At 41.7% G+C, this 27746-nt stretch overlaps 1 protein-coding gene across 1 annotated transcript; it reads right to left on the reverse strand.

The window, feature by feature from the left end:
• Window positions 1-483: 483 nt before the first annotated feature.
• On the reverse strand, window positions 484-27409 carry LOC117265881 (protocadherin alpha-C2-like). The gene is made up of 4 exons (XM_033640676.2): window positions 24575-27409; window positions 19543-19601; window positions 11784-11869; window positions 484-3270 (listed from the first exon to the last, which is right to left on the reverse strand). Exons 1-4 carry the CDS (start codon window positions 27113-27115, stop codon window positions 2960-2962), a joined length of 2997 nt encoding a protein of 998 aa, XP_033496567.1. The 5' UTR covers window positions 27116-27409; the 3' UTR covers window positions 484-2959.
• Window positions 27410-27746: the final 337 nt, after the last annotated feature.

Genomic DNA, 27746 nt, shown 5'->3' on the forward strand with positions numbered 1-27746 from the left:
TACAATGCAATATGCGAGAGATGACAGAGCTGTCGACAATAAGCAATCTAAGCTCAGCTGAACCCAACAAAGTATGTGTGTGTGTGTGTGTGGAGTCTATGTGCACATGTCTATGTGTGTTTTCAGTCTGTATATGCAAATGCACAAATGTCACTGTGTTAGGGCCGCACAGTTCATTGAAGGAGAGTGACTTGAAAGATGTTATCCAACCATGTTGATTTGAAGAAACAGGAGTAGAGGGAGGAAACAGGCAGCGGGCAAGCAAATCCTACAAGCACTGAAGCAGTCGAGGCAGTGGTGCAGGGCTTGAAAAACAACTACTTAACATTCAAAGACAGAATCAGAGGGATCAGGCTTGAACAGAAATGAAGCAACAAGCAACGTTCCTGCGTCCCAGCCATATAATACACTTCCATGTTAAGGATGGCACTGGCCTTCAGTCTTGGAGTTTCCAGAAAGGGGTGTGTATTCTTTTAGTATATCTTTGTCGTTTGTATGTACTGTGTGTCTATCTGTAAGTGAGCAAGAGAGAGCATGTGTGTATGTCTGTGTGTGAGTAGGAGGCAGAGAGAATCAGTGTTTGTGTACACTAATGTGTGTCAGACTGGGTGTGCCGATACACAGTGGGAATAAGACCCCATTGACCTGTGCCGTATTCCAAGAGGAGAGGCAAGGTCAGGGGCCGGTTGCAACAGCTGCACGTAGGTTCCCTAGTTATATCCGAAGTAGCCACTAATCCCGATTCACGCATTGCTAAAACACAAGCGGTAGCACCACAAAAATCTGTTACAACGTAACCTTAAGTAACAACTAAATAGTTAAGCAAGCAATAAAGTAGGTGCAAATGATACGAAGTCACACAATTGTACTCACTAACAGTAAAGCAGGATTTTTTTTTTCTTTTTTTGCACACAGCATATTTTTTTTCATTAATAATTCCATGTCATTTTGAAACTTGAAGGACTTTAACAGGGATTTTGGATGTTTCAGCCCATTTTCTACAAATTATACGTTACTGATGACTGCTTTCCGTTTTTTTTTTTTTTTTAAATCTGTCTTTTTTCAGGCATAATTTGTTTCCCATTCATTTCCATACAACACGAAAATCAACATGGTGAGACGCACTTTAATCCATCACGTCTGTGTTTCATTGCCATGTTATGTGATAACATGACGCAGTTTTTAAATGTATCTGCATATTACCACAATAAAACCAGATGCTGTGTTCACTTTGATGGATTTCTTAAAGCTGGGGTAGGCAGTTTTCTGGAGAAGGCAAAAAAAGCCAGACGTTTAGACAGGCATATACGCTGGAGGACTAGTGATTTCAATCATCTCAATGCCGTTATGTAGGACTGGAGGTAGAAATATCGTCCTGTTTTCTTTGCAAACTTGTGGGCCTGTAAAGCCCTTTGAGATGACACACTGTCATTCAACGTTAGCTACATAAACATGAACTTGGCAGTTGTTGTCAGTGTTTGAACAGCTACTTTTTCTGCAGGATTTTCCACCATTGAATCAGGCTTTCACAATTTCCATGGACGTGCACATTTGCAGCAACAACTAACAGGAACGTCCTGTCTTTGAAATGACCTGTGATTCACTCAAGTCTCCTGTCATGGGCTAGAATTTCTAAGGCCTGAAAACAGAGCCAAGAGGCGGTGCAGAAGTCTTGTTTTCTCTCAGACCACTTAAATTACAATATGCTCAGAGGTTATCATAGGATTTTTGACAACGATGCCAAAAAATAGGCCTATCCCAGCTTTAATGTGAAAAAATGTGGAATCTCAACATATATGTTTTTGTGCTAATAAATGAAATCAACAATGGCTGCCTGAAAGATAGGAAAATACTTTTAAAATGCTGAAAACGCAAAATATCAGCAGTGAGGTTAAGGATATAAGATTTGTAGAAAAGAGACTAAACCATGTTAGTATTGCCCTTAAAGAGTCAAATATGGATTCTTTATACCAATCATAATTTTTATGCCAATCTTGTCAACTGCAAATCAGTGTGGCAGCGAGGTAATGCTATTACTGATTGGCTACTCATGTAAAGTCTTATGTCATAACTAGATAGAGCCGTAGTATTCCCCCCTTACTACCCATGGTACAATCGAATTTAGTAACTTGCTCTTGCAAATTAACTAGCAGTTATGAAGCCGCTACTTTATACCCTAACCTGGGAACAAACTTGCGCATAGTTGGTGCAACCCAGTCCAGGTCCTCAGCCTCAGCAATGTGCTATGTTACACTGAAACAGAGCTCGAGCGTGGTCCTGCTTGTCTCAGCCACCTCATTCTCTTCAAGGTGCTAATCTCATGGTACATATACTGTATGTTGTTACTTTTTCATTTTTCTTTTTTTATACAAAAGACCACATTTTCTGAATTTCTACAAGGCCTCCACAATACTGAAGACAAAAGCCTCTGTTTCATTTTTTTTTTTTTGTTTGGCTTTCACTTCACCTCCAACTAGGTGAGCCAAAAAGGAAGGGGGCTGCATAAAGACAGAGATGCCAACACAGGCAGCCTCAGCTGACAATGGTCAGATACAAATAGTACACCTTTTCAGGTGTTTTTGTTTTCATTATACAAACTGGTGGGGGCAGCAAATCACAGAAAGGCTAATCTAATCCAATAAAACCCTTTCTGTTTGAATTTGGTCCAACCTTTAGATGAACTCTGTCGACTACGAACATTTGTTAACCATAAACCTTAGACTTTTACAGGCTAAAGTTATGAGCCAATGAGCCAAGAAAGAAAAAGAAACATTTGTTTAGCAAGTTCACATGGTGTGGGGAGCCAGGACTTGTCTAATGAGGGTTGGCCACTGTACAATGTCTTTGCAAATATAGTGCAAGGAGGCTCCCTTGCATCTACAATATGCATTTGGCTTTTTATTCTGGCTCTGTAATTGGGATTTGTTGGTAGCTCTGTTTTCAAGTCACCCCTTCTCCTCTAATCATCCCCCCCATCATCCTTTCCTTTATCCTTCTTGTCCTTCTTGTCCTTCTTCTTCTTTTTCTTCTTCTTGGCCTCATCCTTCTTGCCAAAGCTTATGAAGTCACCTTTGTCATCCACAGGGCCGGCGTCATGGCGGATAGAAATGATGGCTGGGGATCCAGGGATAATGAAGGCTTCAGGAGGAATCTCTCCAGGCTTCAGGGGCTGAGGAGGGCCGTAACCCTGTGCGGCACCGTACCTGAAGTGCCAGCTGTTGCTGTTGACTCCAGCACCCACTGGAGGCGATAGTTCACCACCATCTCCATCTACACCGGAATGAAAAAAAGAAAAAAGAGAAATCATGTTACTCATTAGAAATCATGCTACTCATTATTTTTATTCAATCATCACTGTGACCACACCACATCATTAAAGGAATAGTTTCACATCTTGGGAAGTAAGCTTATCAGCTTTCTTGTAGAGTAAGATAAGGAAATCAATGTTTTTAGTACAAATTAAACATATGACATATAACATGTTAGTTATTGAGCTTTGGGGAAGGGTAGGGTAAAAATTTAACTAACAGATATCACCATAAAACTTCCCCAGCTGATTATTCACATTAAGATAATTATATTTTGTATTCCAAGTTTTCTAAAATTGTATTTTTGAATATGCAAATGAGGCACTATCTGAATCTGTCCTAATTTAACAGACATTTTCTAATGTTTTCTTTCCGCAGTCTAAGAAAGACATTGTATATAAGCGAAATAGCCCAAAATCTCAAAATTGACAAGTGCATGAAAGAAATTAACAAAAAATCCAGTGTTTTCACTTGTAGTGTCTACCCTTCAGAGGTATTAGTAGGCAGATTATGTTATTGGACAGAGCCAGGCTAGCTATTCTTTGTGCTAAGCTAAGCTGACTGGCTGCTGGCTAAAGCTACATATTTACCATACAGATATGAGAGTGGTGTTGTTATCAAACAGGAACGCAAATAAGCACATTTCCCAATATATTTGAACTATTCCTTTAAATATCAATTCCACAGTAGCTCTTTACATTATCTTTTGATCGCTGGCTAGTGCCAGAGGTAGGACAGTCCACACTGACCTGGACTTCACAGAAGTAAATCCCCCACTGTCCTGCTTATAGCTGAAGAATTAGCGCCTCATCAATTAGCACCCTATTGGTTAGGATAGGTTTAGGAAAAGAATCATGGTTGGGAATTGTCACGTTACATACTTCATGTAAAGTTACAAAGGTCAGATGTAGGACAGTAAAGTTACATAGGTTAAGTTTAAGGAAAAAAAGGTTAGGTTCAAGGAAAGTCAAGTTACATCGGTTAGGTTTCAGGAAAATGAAGTTTTGTAGGATTAGGTTCAAGGAAAGTAAAATTAGGTAGGTTAGTTTTAAGGAAAGTAAAGTTACACAGGGTAGATTTAGGATAATAAAGTTACATCTGTCTGGTTTAAGGAGAGTAAAGTTACATAGGTTTGGTTTACTGAAAATAAAGTTATGTACATTAGGCTAATGGAAAATTAAATTTTGTAGGATTTTTTTCATAGGATTAGGAGGATTAGGATTAGGATTTCGTAGGTTAGGAAAGGAAAAGAATCATGGCCAGGGGTCGGCGTAAATAACATGACAACATGACATCGTACAACGCACCATAAAATAATTCAAAGTTCACTTCGTCTTATACAGGATCATCAGGAGCATCAGTCTCCTAGGGGAAAGTTGTGTGTTTGTTTGACCCATCCACCACCACCTTCCTGCTTACATGGACTTTTGCTCTGTATACTACTTCCTTCCTTACATCCATCAGTGCATTGGACACATGATCGCAGCCCTCACATTTGCAGCCTATCCTGCTTGTCGTGCATTTTTCCTTATTTAGACTTCACTATTTGGGCTTTGATATGTTCATAAAATCTGACATGTAAGAAATATTTAAAATCAAGCAAAAGCATGCAGAGCAATAGCCTGACAACAGAGAGATAGCCACAGGGAGCAGATATTTTCAGGACAGCGATTCAGCCGAGACCACATGAGGGAAGACTGGAGGGGGCTAACCTTTAAACCACAGGGATGTTTAGCTTGGCAGTGTGATTTGTATTTGTATTTGGATGATGGCAGCAGCTTAATCCTTCTCTCATAGGAGGCCAGAGACAGGGATTCAACCTTCAGTGCTCAAGCATGAATATGACAGAGAAAGGAACCCAGGGAGCAAATTTAAAAAAAAAAGATACTGAAAAAAATCTATATATAGAACAATTATTATGTAAAGTGAAAATAAGACATAGCTATTAAGGTCAAAAGGTTAAAGACAGCAGAGTGAAAAGGAAAGAGGATGTTAGATGAGATAAGGAGAGAGAGGCAGAGAGAGAGAGAGGGAGTCTGGCAGCAAGAAAGATGGGGGTGGGCGGGTTTTGCAGACACGGTGCTCTCAGGCCCACACCAGTTCCCTCTGCACTGACCTACTTTCAGTCTGGATTTTATTTAGATCAAACACAGGCCCTTGCAAAAAGATTCTTTTTGATTTTTCTTTGTAGGCTATTTATGACATTGCTGGAGCACTGAAATGGTTTCAAACGATGTCCCATTGGGAGGTACACTATTTTGAAAATGCATACTTGTCCATACGCACAGTGTATCACTGAAATGAGCTCATCAAGAATGAGAATATGTACAGACTATAATAAGAGCAGATGTAATGGACACTATCGTGCTGCTCGATATTTTAGCTCTGCATTGCTACCCTGTTTAACCACTATATGTTACTGAGTCATGACCCACTGGAAATTGATCATATATTAACACTGTAAGGGATTGATGTTTGGAATATAGTAGATCAGATGTTGTTGCTTTTAGTAACAAAGCAGCAGCATGCCATTGTGACAGGGACATGAGAACACAGACACATAAATAATTTGTTATCTACTTGCAAAAATAGATGTATTCATTTTTAAGTTACATTAAATAATTAGCACGTGAAGGACCGGGGTAAGAAATAAACCACGTCAAGCTATGACTGCTGAGGAAACATTTTGTCTCATGTTACATAATTTCCAAAGACAGCGAATTGCTGCTAATTGACCTATGTAATTTAGCTTGTTTAATGATTAGTCAGTGTCAGATGTTATCATCTTATCTTACCGTTAGTGGAGTTAGTGCTGTAATACTGTAATACTGTAATGCCAGCCTGTTTCTGAGGATTATGACATCTGATGGTATGGTCTATCTGTTTGTATTTAATCTGGGTATTAAGCCCAGGAAGTATTTTAAATAAGTCCCATTCAATGGCTCTCAGTGGTTAGGTAAGGAAGATGGCTTCTCATGTGGAGGACAAATATGCTTAAATTAAATGAAAAGGAGATGTGCAAAATACGGTGCAACAGAATGTGGATGAGCTTACTGAGCTAGTGATGCAGTGCATGTCATTACTGTACACAATGCACCTCCATTTTATATAACTGATACACCATTTCCTGTTACCTGATGCTAAGAAAGGAGATTTGATGCTCTGTCATAAGAGTTTGGGAATACTTTATTTAGATAGTCTCGTATTAATAGATGACTAAAGACCTATGAAGCCTCTGTCTTTGCAAATTTTGCATTTAATTTTTACCGGTGACTGTATGTCACTCTGCAATTTGAAACCATAGCATTAAACCTAATCCATGGCAGGCATTGAATGTCTGCATACTTTACCTATTCTCATTCCCATGTCGTCAAATACTGATGCTTTGTCATGCCCCTAAGCATCTCTTAGTGATGCACAGGGCACCCTTTAGCGTCAATGTGACGCATGGCTGGAACACATTGTAACACAGGGTTAATGCTGTGAAAGTGTTGTAATTTATTCAACAAAACTACTTGGTAAGGTTTAGAGAAAAGGTCATTTTTTTGGGTTAAAATGAGTATCTTTGTTATAGTACCTAAAATACAGTAATGTGACATAAATATGTTAGGTGAGTGATGTCAGTGCTCGATGATGGTACATTATGTTACATTTTGTTAAAACAACATGGACTTTTGAGTTCACACAGGACATTGGTACGTAAGTTACTTAAAATTACGTCAACATTGACTTTCACAAGGGATGCAAACTGTGGTCGTCTGGGTTTGTTTGACCCATCCACTCTATGTCCCGCCCTGTGTGGACTTTCTTACTCTTTTTACTATGTTGGTCGCTCTCAGTGTTAAGTATTACCACAGATGGGTTTACATTAGAGTCAGTTAAAGCACAATGTGTCTCATACAGATGCTCCATGGTGCCTTTGGCGTCGATATCACATGCCATGGGACTTGACAAAGCTTCTGTATTTGATGACCTGGGGATGACAACGAACTGGCAGACCACTTTTCACTATGAACTCAGGTAACTTTGTGCGTCGGTTAGGAAAGCTATAGGGTCATTGAAGGAAAATTCCGGTAGGATCAACCTGGTATATTTTACATAAATGTGGCCATTTTGACTCTTTGGATGCTGCTAGCTTCACACTTGTCACCTCTGTTGTAGAGATTCAGGGAAACGAGGACAACAAAAATATATTGGAAGAGACGGTGCAAGCCCTTTAGAGTTGTCCAAAATAACATGAGTTTTATATTAATATTTGCAACCATTTGTCTCTTAGCCTGTTTATAGGTTTACCTGGATGTAGCATGCATTTTTGTGATCCACGCTGTTCACACCTGTGTCTAGTATATGTCTCCAGCTGACCATTTGTGCTCAGATTTTGATACTGCCTATGTCACTTACGTGAGAGGGTCAAAGAGCCTCACACACAGTTATTATGTCCACACTCTTGCTAGATGCTCGCTGCTTGCTAGTCACGTTAGCAGTTGTGTCAGTAGAGCTGAGATGTCACTGTCAGCAGACTTCAACATGTCTCCTTCCATAGGGCAAAACAACGGACAGTCACCCAACACTTAATCCAAAAAGTTATAGAGCACACTGTCACCAAAACAACCATCACGTCCTACATGCAAATTCACATTTCCTAGGACGGCAAAGGTATGACCCATCCTACTCTCCCCCTGATTGGCTAGTTCTTATTGCCTTTGTTGGTTGGGTTGGTTCAGTTTAGGCAAGAGGAGTGGGATTAGTTAGGGTTGGGGTAAGAATGTCAGGGTAGATCAATCAGAGCAAGACGGGTCATGTCTTTGCTATTCTTGGAAACTTGTGTCACCTCTGACACATATTAATACCAGGTATAAACAGGCTCTCTGAGTCCAACTGAAAGTAAACACAGGAAGTAGCACCCTGGAGTAATCATGTTTGTCAGCAGCATCAGGGATCTACATTTTGGCTGAAATACAGAGGATTTTTTCTTTGAAATTAAAAACGGGGTTTTGCCTCTGGGAGCATGAATGTACCCAGTTTATGTTTACAGAAGGATGGTCAATGGGTGCACAAAACTGAAAGAATTCATCCTCTGCAAACTATGAATGTGCTGAGTAAATTGATAAACTCTAATGAAGGTGCCAGAGGAGAGGTGAAGAGTTCACTGAAGCATTAGGATCCATTCTCTGTGGCAAATTAATATTAATGTGAAATTTTATGGCAATTTAGCCTGTAATTTTTTAAGATATATTGATTTGATAAAAGTATGTGGACACAATATCTTTAACTATACTGGTTATTTGGCCATCTAATGGTTTTGGCATTCTTAATTGTATCAGACAATTTATCACAGTAATATAATAAAAAAGTTATAATTAAACCTGTGCAAAATTACTAGACTGGTATAAAAGCTACAAACTGTGCTATAATGACTGTCTTCCTGCAGTGAAGAGAATTGTACACTACTACACATCAGCACAGCGTCTGGCCTATGTACACTTGATGGTGCTTGAGCAGTTCATGTCCCTACACATGACCAACTGAGCTAAAATGTCAAGTGGCTGTGTAGCGTCTAATCAAGTGAATATTGTCTCTGTGTCTTGGGACATCCCAGGGCTCTCTGCACTGGCTGTGACAAATCAAAAACCCTGCGATTATTAATTAGAATCCTGGCCCAGGTATTAATTTGAGATATTCCCGAAAAAATAATTCAGAACAAGCAGGTCACGTCACGGCTCGGTGGAGTCGGTACAACTAGCTTTGCTTCCCCTGTGCCACTGTTTCTCTAACATGGAGGATTACTTGTATCTCTGCCATTGCTTCATATTAGCCTATATTTCACAGCAAACGCTCATCTGAAACGGATTATGGTGTAACTGCTGGTAAGCAGGTCAGCACAGCTCCTTGTAAGGAGGTTGCCATGACACCTGATGTAGATTTGTGGGTGTCTGAAGCCTCATTTCATGTAACCTGATGTCCTACATTTAAAATAGGATATGTTATTTCCTGTCTAGTCCACAATACGGTTCCATCTAAAATGAATCTCTATGGTGGTTTGCAGCACATGCACAAATCTGACAGTCGTGCAGTGCTTGTGTAAATATATGTGGCACACTGCATATATTCTGCATGAGACGCATCTGCCTAAACCATTCTTTCCTGCATTATTTCTTCTAAATAACTGCGTGCCCTCTTTTTTGTCTTAATACCTGCCCTTGCAGAGTCCCCTTCTCTTTCCCATTCCCTACTCCTTCCTTTTTTTCTGTCTCTAAATCTTCCATTCAGAGATATGACCCGTTGCCATGGAAACTGCCTTCGCCCACTCCCTGCTGATGGAGGGTGCGGCTGCTGCAGCAATCTCTCAGTTAGACAGTGTTGCCAGGCAACAGGTCACATGGCGTTCCCTAGCAACAACACTACTGCAGGAACCTGCCAATCCTCTTAACCTTTCTCTTTCTCCATCCCCCCACACCTCGCTTTTTTTTCCCTCCATCCCCCTGTACGTCTCCTCTGCTCTTCCTCTCCAAAATTGCTTTTACTGTTACCGTATTTCTCTTTTTTTCTCATGGTACTCTCTTATTACTGATAATAGCCTCTCTCCCCCTCTGGCATTAGACAAATGTCTCCTCATCTGCACCATGGGTCACTTACATAAACCCAGTTTTGAGGGTGCAGCATTTAGATGCATCACAGCATATCAGACAACTTCATCATGATAACAATTCAGTGCAGACATGGAAATATGTCACAAAAAAAGCTCCACCTCTTAATGCACAGTAAAGAGGATCAACCTGCAATCCAGCACGTGCCTATGCCTTAGTACTGAGCCACTCCTAACAAATTATTTCCAATGCACCCCTGATAGGTCTGCAGTATGCTGTGCACTCTGCTTAAAGACAATATTTGAGTCTTTATGTGACCAGATAGGCAGCTTTCAATCTGCTTTACAGAAAGACACATTCCTCTGCAACAAACTGGCTCAAGGATGCTGAGAAGTGGTACAGCTTGCATCTCAAACAATTCCCCAGCTCTCTTAAAAAGCTGACAGACGGTAAGACATATTCTGTCACTGACTCGCCGAGTGATTGACTGTGATGCTACACTTCGACCTCAAGTCTGTACCTATGTTCTAATTCCTGCAGCTAGACAGAAAATCAATAAATGAAAGCTTGGCAGAGGGAAGGAGGGAACAGATCACAATGTTCCAAACACTGTTTTGAAATCTAAGTTTCAAAAGTTTTCCAGGCTGCCAACAAAAGCTGTTAGTCATTAGCTCTGAGACAGTGTGCCTAGGAAAGACAGGTCATTTTCGAGACCAGTTCTATTTACACTTATGTTGTGTTGCTACATATTGTCAATGTTGCCGCCCACTCAGGACAACTCATTTCTTATTAAAACACTGTTGCCTTTCTCAAGCTGTAGCTCTCCATGCTGGCAGCTGCTTTTATGGGAGGATACACTTGTTTATCTGTGGCTCTGCATAAGGTCTCCAGGCTTTTGGCACCTCACTTAAGCTCTGCATGAACATCACACTGGAATTCAAGATCATGCAGATATTCAAAGCACAATTTTGTCAAATCCCCAGTTTCACCATTATCTGAACCCAAGTAAGGACAAAGATGAATCCAACTTTATGAATTCAACATATTTGATACAACATACTCCAATGGACAGTTAATATGTAACTGTAACAGGCATTTATGTGTGGTGACCTGGGACTCCCTAAAATCTTATTTCAGTGTTGTGTGCCTGGCTCGCTTTGGATTGTCTGATTACTGTTTGGAAAGGCTAGCAAAACCATAACCTAAAAAGTTGTTTATTGACCTAATCTTTGCTTTAACCCCAAAAATAAACCTACTGGAGACCTCACAACTAACTGTAACCTCAAACAGCATCTGCAAAACCACTGTGGCTATCACCGGCACTAATGATGAGAAGGCGCTACTTGCAAACTGATTCATGAAATGATGCTTTTAGGTTCCTAGATACTGGTAGAAAAGCTTTCCGCACACTTACATCTACGCAGTGTTTCACTTTGTGAAAGTAATTTAAGTGTGCCCAAAAAGTTTCCAAGCCTACTGTATTTATGAATGCCAGCGTTGAGCCTCTTCACCTGCCGGCAGTTAGCTTTATCAAGAGGGAGTACAGTGACAAGGACAAGAACACTTGCTGGCTTCCCAACCGTTATGTTTTTGGCAGGCAAACCAAGGTTACCAGAGGTTCAAATCCCAGGTGCCTGCTTTAACAAGCCTTTTAACAAATAGCTTGGAGTTGCACACATTACTCATAGACATTTCAGTATACCACTTTCTCTACTTTTTATACATTTTAAAGCAAGATAAATAAAATCTTGCTAGGTTTCCTTACATTCAAATGTAGATGTAAAAGGGCAAATCCTTTTCTTCTATCAGTTCTCTGTCACCATTGCCCCTAAAAAGTTGTCATTATCTACATTTTTCACTCTATCCTGACTGCTAGAGATCTACTGACCTGCAGCGCTGGACACAGTTGGCCAGTTCTGGACCAGCATCCCCTGGGCTCCCTGCATCACAGAGGACTCCTCCATGTGGACCGAACTGAAAGGCAGAACACATTCAGCAAACTCAGTTAGACATGTCAAATCAAAAATTATTAAAGCTTTAAATAAAATATGGGCTGATTAGACATCTAGCTGTTAATCATCCCTTCCTTAAAGAAGCTGCTTTTTTTGTTAGTGTAGATATTTTCCAAACCTCAACTGAAATTATAATCGACATGTTAAATGCTTACAGTTTTAAAGGTTTGTTTGTTTGTTCAGGGTTTGTTGCCTGGGGCAATCTGTTTTGGGCTACCATTTCTTGTGGTCTTGTTTCTTTTTTTCTTTTTTTTTTTAAACATCAAACCCTTCATGTAGAATCCTCCACCTTAAAACAATGTGACACGAGACCTTTTACCCTACAATGAAGCAGTTGTATAGAGTCCTCATTGAATTTGTTATTTACACCTGAGAAATGTCAAAATATCACAGGAAAAGGCTGATGTCAATCTTTAGAATAAAAATGCATGAAATCTGCAAATCATTCCTACACTGTTAACTACAAAAGACAAAAACGACAAGTATTTTGTTAACTCTGGCAATCAAAGTTAATGGCTAGTTGCCTGGCAACCAGTTGTAATACCTACCCATCAAGCCTTGTATTTGAAAGAACATCTAATAAAGATGAGAGAATGTGGCTAAAATAAGAGAACCGCTAAAACAGAAATATGCCTCTTGAAAACTAAAATGGCAAAATGGCTGCTTGCCTACTTTTGTTTATACAGAATGTGCCTTTTTCGGGGCAATGGGGGCGTGAGCAAGTAACAAAACGTGTAGCTCAGCATGTGGCGTAAACAGTGACGTTTAAGTTTATTTACTTTATTAATCCCCCTGAGGGGAAATTCAATGTTTTCACTCTTGCTTGTCAATTACACACAGGTCCGAAAGACACACACATGCACAAACAGGACCTATACATGCACAAAGTGGAGAGATGTCAGAGTGAGGGGGCTGCCCTTGGTGGGGTCCCCCGAGCAGTTGGGAGGTTTGGTGCCTTGCTCAAGGGCACCTTGGCAGTGCCCAGGAGGTGAACTGGCACCTCTCCAGCCACCAGTCCATGCTCCATATCTTTGTCCAGACAGGGACTCGAACAGGCGACCCTCCGGTTCCCAACCCAAATCCCTATGGGGATTGCTACTGCCGCCTTCAAGCGCCTTCTCCTTCGAGCCAGACATGGGAGGGAAGCCGCGGCTGGTCAGTCTTTCATAAGTCGGCCCGTTCTTCACCATCCCCTTGCGAGGGCAAGGAGGGCACGCAATTCCTTGTCTCCCCAGTTGCTCATCTTTACAGTGTCTTTCAGGTTTGCGTTTCCCTCTTGCTACTAGCTGCTTGCTAATTCCTGCTATGAGCTGTTTCCTGTTTATCCACCGCCAGTGGGTTGCAGGTGCAGCATCATCAACAGTTCCACCCACAAGTCATCAACAGCCCCTCCCGTTGCAGAAGGCCGTCTCGGTCTGTTTAAACTAAAAGGGTTCCGCCAATATGACTACCCTACGAGGTGGAAAATTGGGCACCTCGGATCAACTCACCAGTCTGGCTCTGTGTGTCTAAACGCTCGCAGCTTGCCGGCAAAAAGGCCCAACATTCGCGGAAAATCTGGCAGTGTAAAAGGGGCTTATCACAGGGCTGACACATAGAGACAAACAACCATTCACACTCAGGTTCACACCTACAGCCAATTTTAGAGTCACCAATTAACCTGCATGTCTTTGGACTGTGGAAGGAAGCTGGAGTACCCAGATAAAACCCACACAGACACAGGAAGAACATGCAAACTCCGTACAGAAAGGCTCCCTCCTGGGATTGAACCAGGAACCCTCTTGTTGTGAGGTGACAGTGCTAACCACCACACCACCATGGCTAGCCAGTGAAGATTCTCAGTCATACAGGTTATGGTAATCATAAGTGCTAATATTGTAGGCATCATTGTCAAGTTAGTTTATCCTTTCATCTTTTCATCATATAACTGGTGGCAGTGGTGAATACTTGTACTGAGGGGACTGATCCCATCTGTTTCGGTTATTTTGTAGCTTCCAAGTTACATAGACCTTGCTGTTGTTGAGAGTTTTGTGTCACTTTTTTAAGGGGTGGGCAAGACCCATTGATTTCCATCCAATCCGAAGCGATACAAGGCCAGAATCTCCAATATTGATACTAATATGATACTTTTTATTATCAAAAGTGACTTTTTTTTATGAAGGATAAAGCAGTACTCCATGATTTATAAGGTAACTAATCAATCTACTTAAAGAGGCAACAGACAGCATTTTTTCCTAAATATATCATTATGAAAATAATGTAGGTTGCACAGGGTAGTGGCCACACTAAAATCAGACTATCAGCGTTTACATAGGTTACTTAGTGGCTTTGCATCTTTGTAATAAGCTTCTGCCACTGGGGGCGAAATTTCGCAGAAAAAATCTGCTTTACGGCAGGAAATGCGTCATGTATTGCGAAACTGGTCGGTCAGCCAATCAGGGACTGGAGCTGGTCTTTATGAGGAGTTGGGCATGAGATAGTTGAGTCACGAGCACAATGGCAGATGGACAAAGTTTGGAAACAAGTGAAAAACAGCCTAGCGAAAGAAAATGAGCTCCTCTGTGTGAGGAGGTGAAGAAGAGCAAAAAGAGAGTGATAAAAGAAGAGGAAAAACAAGAGTAAACCTCAGTCAGGCGTTCAAGAGATGGAGGGAACTGGTACTGGTACTGGTATAATTATTTGCATTACTATTTGTTTTTTCTTCAGATAAATCTGATAATTGTTGCTCAGTCTCTTTACTCATTTATTTAGTAGAGTGTCCACACACCTTCTCATTCTACATATACATAGAGGTATACTGGTGGCTTTACAGCCTACATTTTATTGATTATCTCTGATCCCCATGGTCAATTTGGTCTTTGCAACAATGCGAGCAACACTGCTGACGCTAGGTGGAATCCTATCTGTTGCCTCTTTAAATAATAGCTAATGATGACCAATTAGTGTCTAACCAGGGGCAGACTGGGACTAAAAAACAGCCCTGGACTCGGCCCAGCCCACAACAACCGGTGCGCATACGGTATGCGCTTCCTTCTTCATCAATGTGATTGGCGGCCGGCTGGCTCATAGATATCTACGGGCCGGCTGGCATCCAGTTTAAAGGCTGCCACCTAGCAGACTGGACGTGGAACAGTAGATTATCAGGGAGAAAAAAGGAAAAAAAAAAACGGTGATGACTGCGTGGCGGCCGCTGGCCGTCCTGGAGTACCGGCCGTTCTGTGATTCTCCAGAACCTCCAGATGGCCAGTCCGCCCCTGAGTCTAACAATATAACAAGAGTACATACCTATTTTGACTACTGTATGCCTGTATATTACTTGCCTGAGCCTCTCTAAAAAGACTCCGACTTCTGTTAGAGGTCCTTCATCCTCCCACCATTTCGATTCCAGCTCCGAGTTCTCGTTCTCGTGTTTTTCTTTTTTCATTAATCCATCACTGCTACTATGTTTCTGATTGAACTAATGAGGCGCAGATATAATTTCCACATTGAACGTCCGTGGACAGCTACAGTCATGCAGATGCTTAATGGTTCTATTCATAGTACCACTGAGGGTCCGTGTCAGCGCCCAGCAGTAAACGGTAGGGCTGGGAGGTGGCCCTACTGTCCTACTGCTGAAATCGGATGAAAGTGAAACTAAGAAGATGATGCTGGGTCTGGATTAAGTACATGCATTAGATGTGTTTATTTACAAATACAAATAGGTATGACATAGAAGAGGGAAACTGATCCCTTTTTCAGTATCAATCCTATTGACTCTCGGATTGATCTTCAAAATGCAAACATAGTGTCAAGAGTATCGATATTTTAGGATCGATCCACCCACCCCTACTTTTTTTTTTTTAAATCAAGGATAATGGAGTTTAAATCAGCTGTTTTATACCTCACAGTAGCACTTTCTACTGCTGTTTTTTTTTTGGGATCTGTCAACATACTTTAGATGACATTTATTTACATATTCAATTAGGATACATAACATCTTTAATGTATTTAAGTATTTCCAGCTTATCTTGTTACATATTTATATTTTATTAATTATGTGAAATAAAACTAGGACACTCCTACACCCAAATGAAAAATATAAAAAATTCACACTACAAGCACAACATAAACTCTCGGGATGGCCCCAAAGTGGAATTCTTGAAGTTTCAGATGTTTTTCAGAAGTTTTTTTCACCAGATGTAAAAAACCTAGAGGGTGTACTTTTCTCAGCTCTATGTTTCATTCGACTCAGCAGGTGGGCATGCAGCACACACAATTCCTTCTTCTTTCACTGTTACAGTTTACTGTCACTTTTTGGCTTTCACTGGACAACGGACAATTACAAAACAATTTGCTGGGAAAATTGAAAAATTTATTTCATATACACTTATTTATACTATCTGTCCAAAGCTTACAAAATATGTGATTTCCTTGAGTCTTGATGTTCGAGTGAACCAACCAGCTGCGACTCGGCCTGGCGAGGAAATATTCTTGTTTTTAACGTATGGATTGTATGGATTAAATAAAAAGAGATACAAAGTGTTTTTAGTAAGGATTCACATGGTCATGGAAAACCTGGAAAAGTCATGGAATTTCACAGTCATATTTTCCAGGCCTGGAAAAGACATGGGACTGGTTGAAATTATTCAAAGTTTTGGAAATGTCATGGAATTTTGTGTGTAATAAAATTGTTACAATAAAAAAAACTTTATAATGGCCCCTTGAAAAGTCATGGAAAAGTTTAGAAATGTTGTCTATGGAAATGTGGGGACCCTGTTTTAGTGACCCTTATAGGTGCTGGAAGGTGTATTTTGTTACCATAACATATATCTTCATATGTATGCAGAATCTGTAGGCAAAGGGACAAGATTTTGTTAGTGGGAGCACTCTGGTTTCCGTTTGCATTACAAGTAGTATTAACCAATCATGTTCGAGCAACAGGTAAACAGTCTGTGAAGAAAGGCTAGGCACATTGGCTATCGTCTGATGACGATTTAGCTGTATGTTAGTCTTTTAAAATTTTATTTATATGAAGATGCAGAAAAGTGTTTACAGAGATTAGCCAGCAAACAGAAGAGGACATCTTGGCCCAGATATCAGCTGTCTATCTGGATCTCCTGACGCAAGTTTTTAGGCAAAGTTAAGACAACTGGCTGGTGGCTATGGCTTCGCTAAACACAAGTGTAAACAACCACCAAGTGCATTGTGATCGATCAAACCACTTACCAAAGCTGTTTGGAATGTATTTAACCACATATTTTTTGTAGTGTAAATGCTAATGCATCCTGATGCTTCCTCAACAAGGACTACGTCATCGAGGCAGGACACAGTGGTTGCCTGCGCTCTATAACTTGCCCATTTTATGACCAGCTTGATGAAGTTTTACCATTGTTCATTGTTTTGCCCTATGAAAGGAGAAGTGTTAAATTCTGCTGATAGTGATATCTCAGCTATATCAACACAACTGCTAATGTGACTGGCAAGCATGCTTGTGAGCAGCTACCGAACGTGTTGGTGTAATAACTGTTGGCATCCTAGCGTAAGTGACGCAGTAATAACGAAATCTGAATAGAGGTGGTCAGCTGGAGATGCATGATGGACACGTGTGACTGCCGATGTGCCTCGGTTGTCCACTTGTGCTCAAATCTCCGAAACACATTAATACCAGGAGTAAACAGGCTCTTAGTAAATAGCAATTTGCCTTTTTCACAGCAGATATTTTGACTTGTCATGGCAGGAAAAGCACAGGTGCTACATAATAACACCAATAATGGCTCTGTTCTATTCAAGCGTTCCATTTAGGTGACAGAGAGCCGACATGTACAGTACCAGGAGCCTGAAATCAAAGCAGCTAAATGGAGTTCAGCTATCATTCGTTTTATTATTTAAACTTGTACTTTTCAAACTGTGACAAGTCAAACTGTCTGCCCTGAAAAAGGCCTGCGGGGCTGAAGACAAACTTTAACTCAAGCTTTCCCTAAGAAACATAATACTGGGGAAATATGACCATACAGAATCCCTACACAGAGTCACAAACATGTATCTTAAAATGTAGAAACTCTTGTGATGCTGTAATAAACATGCAAAGCCAAGTGCATGCATGCAGCATCCAGCATAGGCTCGAGATATTCCCCCCCATACATTCATAATGACTATAGAGCTCACTGTATAGGAGGACCAACCCTGACTGGGGCCTCTGCAATGCAGCACCTTCAGCATCTATCTCAAACTGCAACACGCTTATGTGTTACATTGAATAGGGATTTGTCATGAATATAAAATGGTCATGTACATTCTGAGCAGTGCAGGTTTCAAGCTTTTTCCACAAGCGAAGGTGCTGATTTAATGTGTGAGAGTATGACACAGTTACTGGTGTTTTCTACACTGACTGACTTCACCAGAAATGTGGGTCAGTAATGTTGGTGCTACGCGCCGTGTGTGGTGTGAGACATTGCAGCGTGTGTGTGTCAGGGTTAAGTGTTAATATGAGCTTCTCTGCGTCTGTGCTTGTTACAGGCACTGCCATTTTAGAGATGGCAGCGGCAAATTGCAATGATGATTTATGTTAATCCATGTCATGTTACAGTGACTTGATGACATGATGCACATTATGATACCCTCCACGCCATAGAAATTAACACTAATATCCAATTAAATCAAACTTAGACAGAGCAGAAGACTGCACAAGTGAGCAGTCAGCATTGTTGGCATGAAATTATGAAAATAGAGTCCACATTACAAACATGTGGAGGTAAAACTCATTAGTCCCTGATGTTTCAGCTGTCCTCATATCAAATTAGCAAAGCACTTCATTATGTATTTTAATACAACTTTTGTGACCTGATCATTACAAAATTTAAGAGACAGATGGAGACACACACACAAAAAAATGTTCCTAATTGTTGTCAGATCCTGTTAATATGAATATTCTCTAATTTGCAGTAGGTAGCTTATAAGATCTTTAGATTATGGTGTAATTAGGATTTTGGTCAAGCAATAAGGCGTATGAAGGCATATCTGTAACAGTGCATGCCACTGCATTAACAAGTGTGTCTAGAGTCCAAAATGTCCTCTGCTGTCTGTGTTCACAACTTCTCCCCTTGTCTCTGGACAGAAATATATAAAACCCCAGAGAAACTCACATTTGTGAGGCAGTTGTACATGCAGACACTGATGCATGTGTGCATCTGATGATCTGAGAAAGGTCATAGTCAGCTCATTTGTCCTTCATGCTTCCTGCTTAAAGACTGTAACTGGGGGGGGGGGGGGGGGCAACGCTCAGAATGTAGATGATGACCTATATAGTGTTACACTGCAGAGGAGGAGTGCTACACATCCACTGATGGGAGCTGCAGATGGCTTTTCCCAAAGGAAGAGGACAGGGTTGAGGTTCAAACTGATGCTGAGGGGCCACTAACGGCCATTTCTGATAATGGCAGACACTGATCTGCTGTGTGTTGCAGTGTCATTTTGAGGTGCAGGTGTACAAAAATTGCATTTAAAGATTCCATACATTGCAGCTGTGGTAACGTCAAGAGCATTATGAAGGGTCACTGTAGTGGTAGCATGGACAGGCTGTAGACACTGTGAGGAAGATGAATAACTTTTTCTAGATTATCAAAAGTTGCAAAAGAGTTAAAGACAGAAAGTGCTTACCTCTGCACCCCTGCCCTCAAAGATGCAGAATATCGCCAGTCAGCATTCGGGGCTTTCGGCTGAGCGAGCAATAGGTAGAGAGAGAGAGAGAGAGAGAAGAAGAGAGGGAAGAGGTGGAAAAAAAGAGAAGTGAGAGAGAGAGAGAGAGAGAGAGAGAGAGAGAGAGAGAGAGAGAGAGAGACAGGAGGGAAGAGAGAGAGTTTAGTTTGATCTCACACAGTGCAAAGCCAGGCTGGGCCATGGTCTCATCAATTAATCATGATACACATCCCAGCTCTGGACGTGATAGGAACACTGCAGTTGTGTCCCCCTTTGCAGGCACACACACACACACACACACACACACACACACACATGCATACATATTGATATCCCCCCATAGACACAGAAGGACTTTAAAAAGGGCAGTGACTGAGAGCCATATTGATGAGTTTTTGGACAGTCTCTCACTTCATGGCTCTATAAATGTGAGAGCTGGGGGAGTTATGGCCTTTCCCTGAGAGCCGGGGTGTTTGTACAGAATGATGTGTACGTGTTGGTGGGTAACTGGAGTATCTGTCTGCTCCTGATGAACCTGGGCTGAGTGCTCAGAACTCCCAGCAGTCCTCTGGTATATTATTGCCTTTAAAAACCAATAAGCAAGAGCCAAATGACCACGACCTCTAACACCGCATTACAGGGTGGTGGCACGTATTGTGTCGAAAATACATGGTGGTAGCATGGTTGGGTTGAGGCACCAAAACTATTTGGTTAGATTTAGAAAAAGATTGTTTTTGGTTTAAGTAACTACATTTGTCATGTATGTAATTCAAGTATGTCATAAAGGATGTAAATATGTTGAGTTAAAAGAAATCAACACAAAAAGTAATCTCCCAGGTGAAAGTCCAGGGTTTGTTGACCCATCGACCACCCCAACTTCTTCCCTACGCAGACTTTCTAGCTCTTAAACTACCTACAGTATGGGGTCGTAGCTTTAACACAATACAGGCCAACACCATGTAATGCGATGTTAGGACAACACATTCTCACTCCTAAATTGTCAAATAGCGACGTTTGGTTAGTGGGTCTTAGCATTGAGCACCGACACACCAAGGCACTCTTTAGCAGTGGTATGAGACACACTGGGCAGCATGTCAACTTACACTCAAATTTGTTGTTTTCACAGAAAATAGACAGTTTCTGCTAGTTAAATACAGCCTTTTTTAAAACTTACGTAAAAATTTGGGGGTTTACTTCCTGAGGTTTATGCAGCAAAAACGTGGTTGGGTTTAGAAAAAAACATCATCGTTCAGCTTAAAATAAGTAAGTTTGTTACTAACATGATGTAATGTAACGTCACGTGACATACATCACTACCGTAGCCTACAACACATATTAGCACACTGTTGTTATCAAAATAACTCAATTAACTTTTAATTTGACATGGGACACAAACAGCGGTCTCACGCGTGAAAGTCCAGAGTTTGTTTAAACCATCCACCTCCATTCCCAACCACCCTAGGCAGAGTTTCTCGCTCTTTATACTACAGCAGTTGCTCAAAGTGTCAATAAATGCCTCTGCCCAGTCATCTCATACCGCCGCAAAAGGGTGCCTCGGTACGTTGGTATCTGACGCTGAGTGTTTGATGAGGTGAGAGTGAGACCAGGTTGGTTAAGAGGTTGTGGTCATTTCATATTTCTGTGGGATCATGTTGAAGGGGCAATCATTTACAAATATGATGTATTACATATGTGTAGGATTCAGTGTGAGACAAATGTATGGGACAAATCATCAATAATATTTTCAAATTATCACTGTTGTATAAACTGATTTCATCTTCTTCCATCTGTCTTAATTTGGAGATTTACATGACTTACTTCTGATTCTGTATATCTCCATGACTCCATGGCCATGATCAAATTGCAGCTACTATACGGACAACTTTTTGATAGTGCATGTTTGCACTAAAATAAATGATAAACAATATATTTAGATGCTTCTAAGAACACAGAGCATTAAGAAGTATTGTGAAATCAAAAATGCACTGCCTGGACAAAGGATTTTTTGGCTAACTATTTAAATTATAAATATAAAGTAAATGGTAAATGCTAAATGGAAATCACCCTTTGTTAGTTAAATATGTATTTTTAATTTTTGGGACAAACTGTCCCTTTAAATTAAAGACTGATTCATCAGTAGCTACAATTGGTAAAATTGTCATTACAGTGATTGTTTAGAATCATTTTGGAGTAATAAAGACATTGTATGAAATACTGGTCAGAGATATTAGTATTAACTGGGTTTGTATGTCTATCAGTGCTACTCCTACTAATATAATAATGTTGATTTTTTTTTTTTGGAGTATTGGAGTTACCATGCTAAATGGGAAAACATCTCCAACAAGTAATCCAACCCACATGACCACTTAAGTCGTATCATCAAACCTCTGAATGCAACCTACAGGAGCATTTCCTAAATTAGTGCTCCTACCAGTGGAGGACAGAATAGCTCCTATGACCGTTAACTGTCATAGTTTTAAACATGTGGGCAACAAAACTCCTTGGTTAGGTTTATGAAAAACATCATGGTTTGGTTTAAAATAACTACATTTTTTAATTATGGATCTAACTTGACATACATCACGTAATATATGTTGATGTACTGTGTTTCATTGATAAAACAAACAAAAAAAAAACTCTACATTGACTTTTGGTTTCACATGGGATATGAACACTGGCCTCCTGGATGAAAGTACAGTGCTTGTTTGACCATCCCACCCTAAGTGGATTTTCTCACTCCTTATACTACGTCACCTGGCTTCCTCCATTACTCCATTAATTACTATGGCCACTAGAGGTCACCACCTAACAAAAAACATAAATAGAGGTTGTAATTTTTACTTGTAAAAATCCCCTATGTGGTTGGACTCTAATTTTATCTCCATGGCCTAGAAATGTGCAATCAATATTTGTGAACATGAGCCACTCTCTCTCAAAGCCAGAAACGAGAGAAGTAAGACTCAAACTTGTGACGTCATATGATAAAAAGTCTGCTCCATAGACAATGACTTGGAGCCTGATTTAGTGGACCCACAGGATGTTTCTTTTTTCCTTTATATCAAAATAAGCTTTATTCTATTGCAGTGTTCTCAGTTCTGAACAGAAGATATACCCATATACTCAGAGCATTCCCCTGGCTGCTCTTGGGGGTCATCTCGAACATCTTTTCCAATTTATTGTCTATGGAGCAGCTGCAGACATTTTACTCTATGACATCTCAAATGTGAGTTTTAGCACTCCAGTTTTTAGATTTGGAAGAGAGTTGTTCATGTTCATTAATATGTTTGGACTGCCTTAGACCACAGGAATAACATGTATGAGTTTTTAAAACGGGCGTAGTTCCCCTATAAGCATGCCAGGATTCATTTGTCTTTGATGATAGCCAAATTTTGCTGATGATTACGCCTTTAAATTCAAAGAACCATAAGAATCTCATAGGGGGCAAAAACCATATTTTAATGAGCTAATCTTTCATGGCCATTAATTATGCCTGATTATGCTTACTCATTACTCTCTCATGAGTAGGTTCTGCGCCCATGCACTGTTTGAAATGATTGTGAACATCTGCATTACAGCTAATGCTAAAATCTGTCAGCATCATGTGGCTTGTAGCCTTGGACCTCAAGAACACTGAATAAGAGACACTGTGTTTAAGACACGAACCTGCTCAGGCAGTAGCAAGTGTCCCAGATAAAGATGGCACATTATGTTCCTCAGTTCAATTCAGAGGGGAGTATTTTCTGCTGGTAGACCCAGCCTCTTTGAGTAAATCTAATTTGCAGGGCTGAGGAACAGAGGCTGGAGGATAATTTAATTTACACTGCTACACTTGTCTTGGTCAGAGGTTTTCTTATAACTAATGTACCAGTGGCTGGCACCTGATAATTAGGATGATGCATCCAAGAGAGAATGTCTTAACCATAGTGACCACTGCATCAACAATCTGGCATTAAAAATCATATTATCACTTTTTTTTTTACCACCAATCTCTGGAGCAAAATAGCAGAATATATCCACCCCGAAATCTCTTAAATGTAATAGACATGAAGATTTCAACATTTAAGAGCAACATAAATGATGCATATGGCTAGGAAAGCAGATATGTAGGATTTCTTGATTGATATCAAGTCAGTTAAACAGCAATTGTTACCTCCGTATTGATAGTATTTCAGATGTGACTGTTGCGTGACAATATTTCATATTAATAAGGGATTGCTGATACAGTGTCTGAGAAATCAAGTCATTATTAATAAACATATGGCCTAGCAAGTAAAGGCATTAACTTCACTCATCTAGCATATTTGTAGTTCAGAATCATAAAGTGTAATGCAGCCCTTAAGACCAAGAAAATAAAATAACAGTAGGTAAAGGCATTTCTCCGCCACAGTCAGAGGCAACAACAACTAGTCCTGCAGGGCCTTTGATCACTTCAATTAACCCCAAGTGCTCCAGTGTAACAGTTTTACTCACACACACACATACCCAGCCACAAACACACGTGTCAAACCCACTTGCACAGAGAATGAGCCAGTATTGAAGACTGCATGACCTGTTCTTAGTGTAGATGTGATGACAACCTCAAACTGAAACACAAATCTCTGAATCATCAGAAATAACACAGGACCCTGAAAAGCATCAGGCCTGACACTAATGCAGTGTGAGTGCTGAGCTGGGCTGGGCTGAGCTGAGCTGAGCGACAGCATAGTGCAAGTGGGAACTGAACAAAAGAGGATGAGGCCTGCAAGGATTCGATTCATTGTAGTAGGGGATCAAACCTGACACACAGGAATATCTTCACCCAACAAAATATCTGACAAAAATGGATACTGTAGCAATAACCCTGATGAAAAGCCATGTTGAGCATATGGTTGAAAAGGTCTTGTATTGTCTAAGGCTCACTAAAACATCATTAAAGCCACTACTACGTAAACATGATGATTCATGACCTTCCGGTTATGCGTGCAAAGGTAAACATAAAAAATGAATGACACACCTCTGGGCAGAGCTGCAGGGAGGCATCAGGCATACTCAGTCTTCGTACAAATCCACTATTACTCGTGAAGAAGCGGTCGGCACCGCTGCCCCAGGTGCCACTGATGGGGCGTCCCGTGTTGTAGAACATGAAAGTGTCACTACCAGAGGTGGCTGTCAGGCAGGTCTTGTAGCAGTAAGTCTTTGTGAGGGAGCCATTCCCGCGCACTTCAATGTAGTGAGGCTCTACTTTAAGGTCTCTCCGAAGCACCACATTGTTATTAGGCTGTGCTCCGGCTGCACCGCCGCCTGCCCCACCAGCACTTACGCTGCTGCTCCCGCCATCTGGAGGGGGCTTCTGAGACACACAGCAAGGGGAGCAGGACCCAGGCTGGGTGCAGTAGGCATGGCAGCGAACGATGGCCAGCACCACCACAGTGACCAGGAAAACAAAGGTGGTAGCACTCAAAGCCACGATCAAGTAGAGGGTCACATTGGAGAAGAGTAGTGTGCTGTGAGGTCGGATGATCCTCTTGGGGTCAGGAGCCACTTTGGGGGGCACCTCCATGACGGCCACATTGATGGTGGCAGTGGAGGAGAGAGCAGGCTGCCCATGGTCCTTCACTACAACGGTTAAAGCGAAGGAGGTGGAGTTGTCCTCCAGGATCCTCCGAGTGGTCCTGATCTCACCAGTGTGTTCGTGCACCTTGAACAAGTCCAGGTCAGTGGCTGTCTCCAGCACGTACACCAGCCAGGCATTTGGACCAGCGTCTGCATCGTATGCCACCACTTTGGTCACCAAGGCCCCAGGCTCTGCGTTCTTTTGTACCGTTTCCAGTGAGCGTGTACCATTGCCGGGAGGGTTGACTATCAGTGGTGCATGGTCATTCTGATCCATTATGTAGATGTAGACAGTGGCAACGCGACTGAGTGGAGGAATGCCCCCATCTTGGGCTTTGACCTGGAAGTGAAACTCTCTCAGTGACTCATAGTCAAAGGCTCTTAGGGCATAAGCCTCCCCCGTATCGGCCTTCACAGACACATATGAGGTGACAGGGATGCCATGGTTGTTGTCATTGAGCACTGTGTAGGTGATGCGTGCGTTCTCTTTGATGTCTGCGTCTTGAGCTTTCACAGTACACAAAGAGGCCCCGGGGGCATTGTTCTCAGCCACATAGACAGTATATGAAGTCTGTTCAAATCGCGGTGGGTTGTCATTAACATCGGCCACATCCACCTGTATGGTCTTCTGGGAGGAAAGCGGAGGGTTTCCTCCATCCGTGGCACTCAGAGTGACATTGTAGGCATCGGTGGTCTCGCGGTCCAGGAAGGCTGAGGTAACCAGAGTGTAGTAATTTCTGAATGACTTGATCTTGAAAGGAAGGCCTGCTGGGATTTCCAAGCTCACCTGCTTGTTAGCGCCAGAGTCTCGATCAGTAACGCTAATGAGGGCCACGACCGTGTCTGCACGGGCGTCCTCCCTCACGGGGCTCGACAGAGATGACAGCACTATCTGAGGGACATTGTCATTCACATCCACCACCTCTACCACTACCTTACAGTGTGCTGCCACGGCCCCAGGGCCCTTGTCCATTGCCTGAATGTACATCTCATAGGAGTTGGTCTCTTCATAGTCAACATTGCTTCTCACTCTTATTTCTCCTGTATTGGTGTCCATGCTGAACATCTGCCTCACTCTCTCAGGAGTGTAGCTGCTGAAAGAGTAATAAACCTCTCCATTTGTGCCTTCATCCAGATCAGTGGCATTCAGTTTAATAACCAGGGTGTCTTTGGGCGAATTTTCCAACAGTTTCACCTTGTATACTGAGCTGTCGAACGTGGGGACATTGTCATTTGAGTCCAGGACCCTGACATTGATTTTAGCCGTGCCTGTTTTCTCTGGTGTCCCACCATCCACAGCACTTAAAATTAATTGGTGGTAAGGCGTCTGTTCTCGATCAACGGGCTTTTTGAGCACAAGCTCGATGTGCTTTGTGTTTAGGGAGGGTTTATTGGATACCAGCGCGAAATGGTCGTTTGTGCTGAGCTGATACATACGAACTGAATTTGACCCAATGTCTGGGTCTTGAGCGTTTTCAATCGGGTAACGAGACCCCGGCAGAGCAGATTCTGAGATTTCCAGCTGATACTCGTCTCTGGGGAACTGCGGCGCATTGTCATTGGCATCCACAATCTCCACCTCGACATGGTGCACCTCAGTGGGGTTTTCGACCAGCACCTCCAGATTAATGAGGCAGGTGCTGGATAAATCGCACAGTGCCTCCCTGTCGATCCTTTCATTGACAAGTAATTTGCCATTTTTGGGGTTGACAATCACATAGCGTTTACCGCTGTTGGAGGTTACCTTAATTTTTCGGGTGGCGAGCTTTCGAATATCCAGCCCCAAGTCATGCGCCAGATCACCGACCAGTGCCCCATTTTCGAGTTCTTCCGTAATAGAATATCGCAATTGTCCAAACGAAAGGCCACAAAATAAGGAAAATATCACAAAATAAAAAGGCACATTATTCCCTATCCAGTTGCATATCCCCGCCACAGCCATTGCAAGCTCATAGGATCCGCAGACGGATTAAACGCAGCCTTCCGCCTTTTTAGCTTGCAGTATCTTGCATCCCAGCACCTCATTAAGGTGGGCTAATTGGTCTCCCGGTAAACGAAACACAAGCGGCTCATCCATTGTGTTACCCGGCTGAGGTGAATCCTCTCCAGCGCACCCATGTTTCCTTTGTCCGTGATGCGCTTTTTTGTCTCCAATGCGCGCTGCTGACGGGTGTGTTTCCCTGCTGCTGGAGCTGTGAAATCCGTCAAGGTTGACGAAATTCGGCAAAATAAAACCGGAAAAGAGGTGTGTGTCTTTCAAAATGAAATGACACATGTGTCGCTTTTTCTCCAACAAGTTAAGTCAGCTCTCTTAGAGAAATGAAAGGAGAAACTCGGACAGGGAGCCCGAAACTGGAGAGATCCCTCCAGTGTTTTAGTGAAGCGTTGAAATAAAGGGCTGGGAGCTATAGCTTGTCAGGGTTCCTATCAATGCCTAACTTATACTTTACAGTGTTTACCTGTTTTTCCATTATGCATAATTGCGCATTCCATTTGCTATATAAATGCCGCCTTTAATTTAGTCTCTATTGTCATGAACAATGTGCCAGATACCCGCTGTTTATGTGTTTCAT

This window comes from Epinephelus lanceolatus, chromosome 11 (genome assembly GCF_041903045.1).
Source record: "Epinephelus lanceolatus isolate andai-2023 chromosome 11, ASM4190304v1, whole genome shotgun sequence".
In the NCBI taxonomy this organism is placed as follows: Eukaryota; Metazoa; Chordata; class Actinopteri; order Perciformes; family Serranidae; genus Epinephelus; species Epinephelus lanceolatus.

Bases quoted from the DNA above. Each gene is read 5' to 3' on its own strand.
- LOC117265881 (XM_033640676.2), bottom strand. From the start codon at position 27,115: ATGGCTGTGGCGGGGATATGCAACTGGATAGGGAATAATGTGCCTTTT. The intron at 11,870-19,542 runs GTAAGCACTTTC...TCTGCCTTTCAG, and splicing joins TTGAGGGCAGGGGTGCAGAG to TTCGGTCCACATGGAGGAGT. The intron at 3,271-11,783 runs GTCAGTAGATCT...ATTCCGGTGTAG, and splicing joins AACTGTGTCCAGCGCTGCAG to ATGGAGATGGTGGTGAACTA.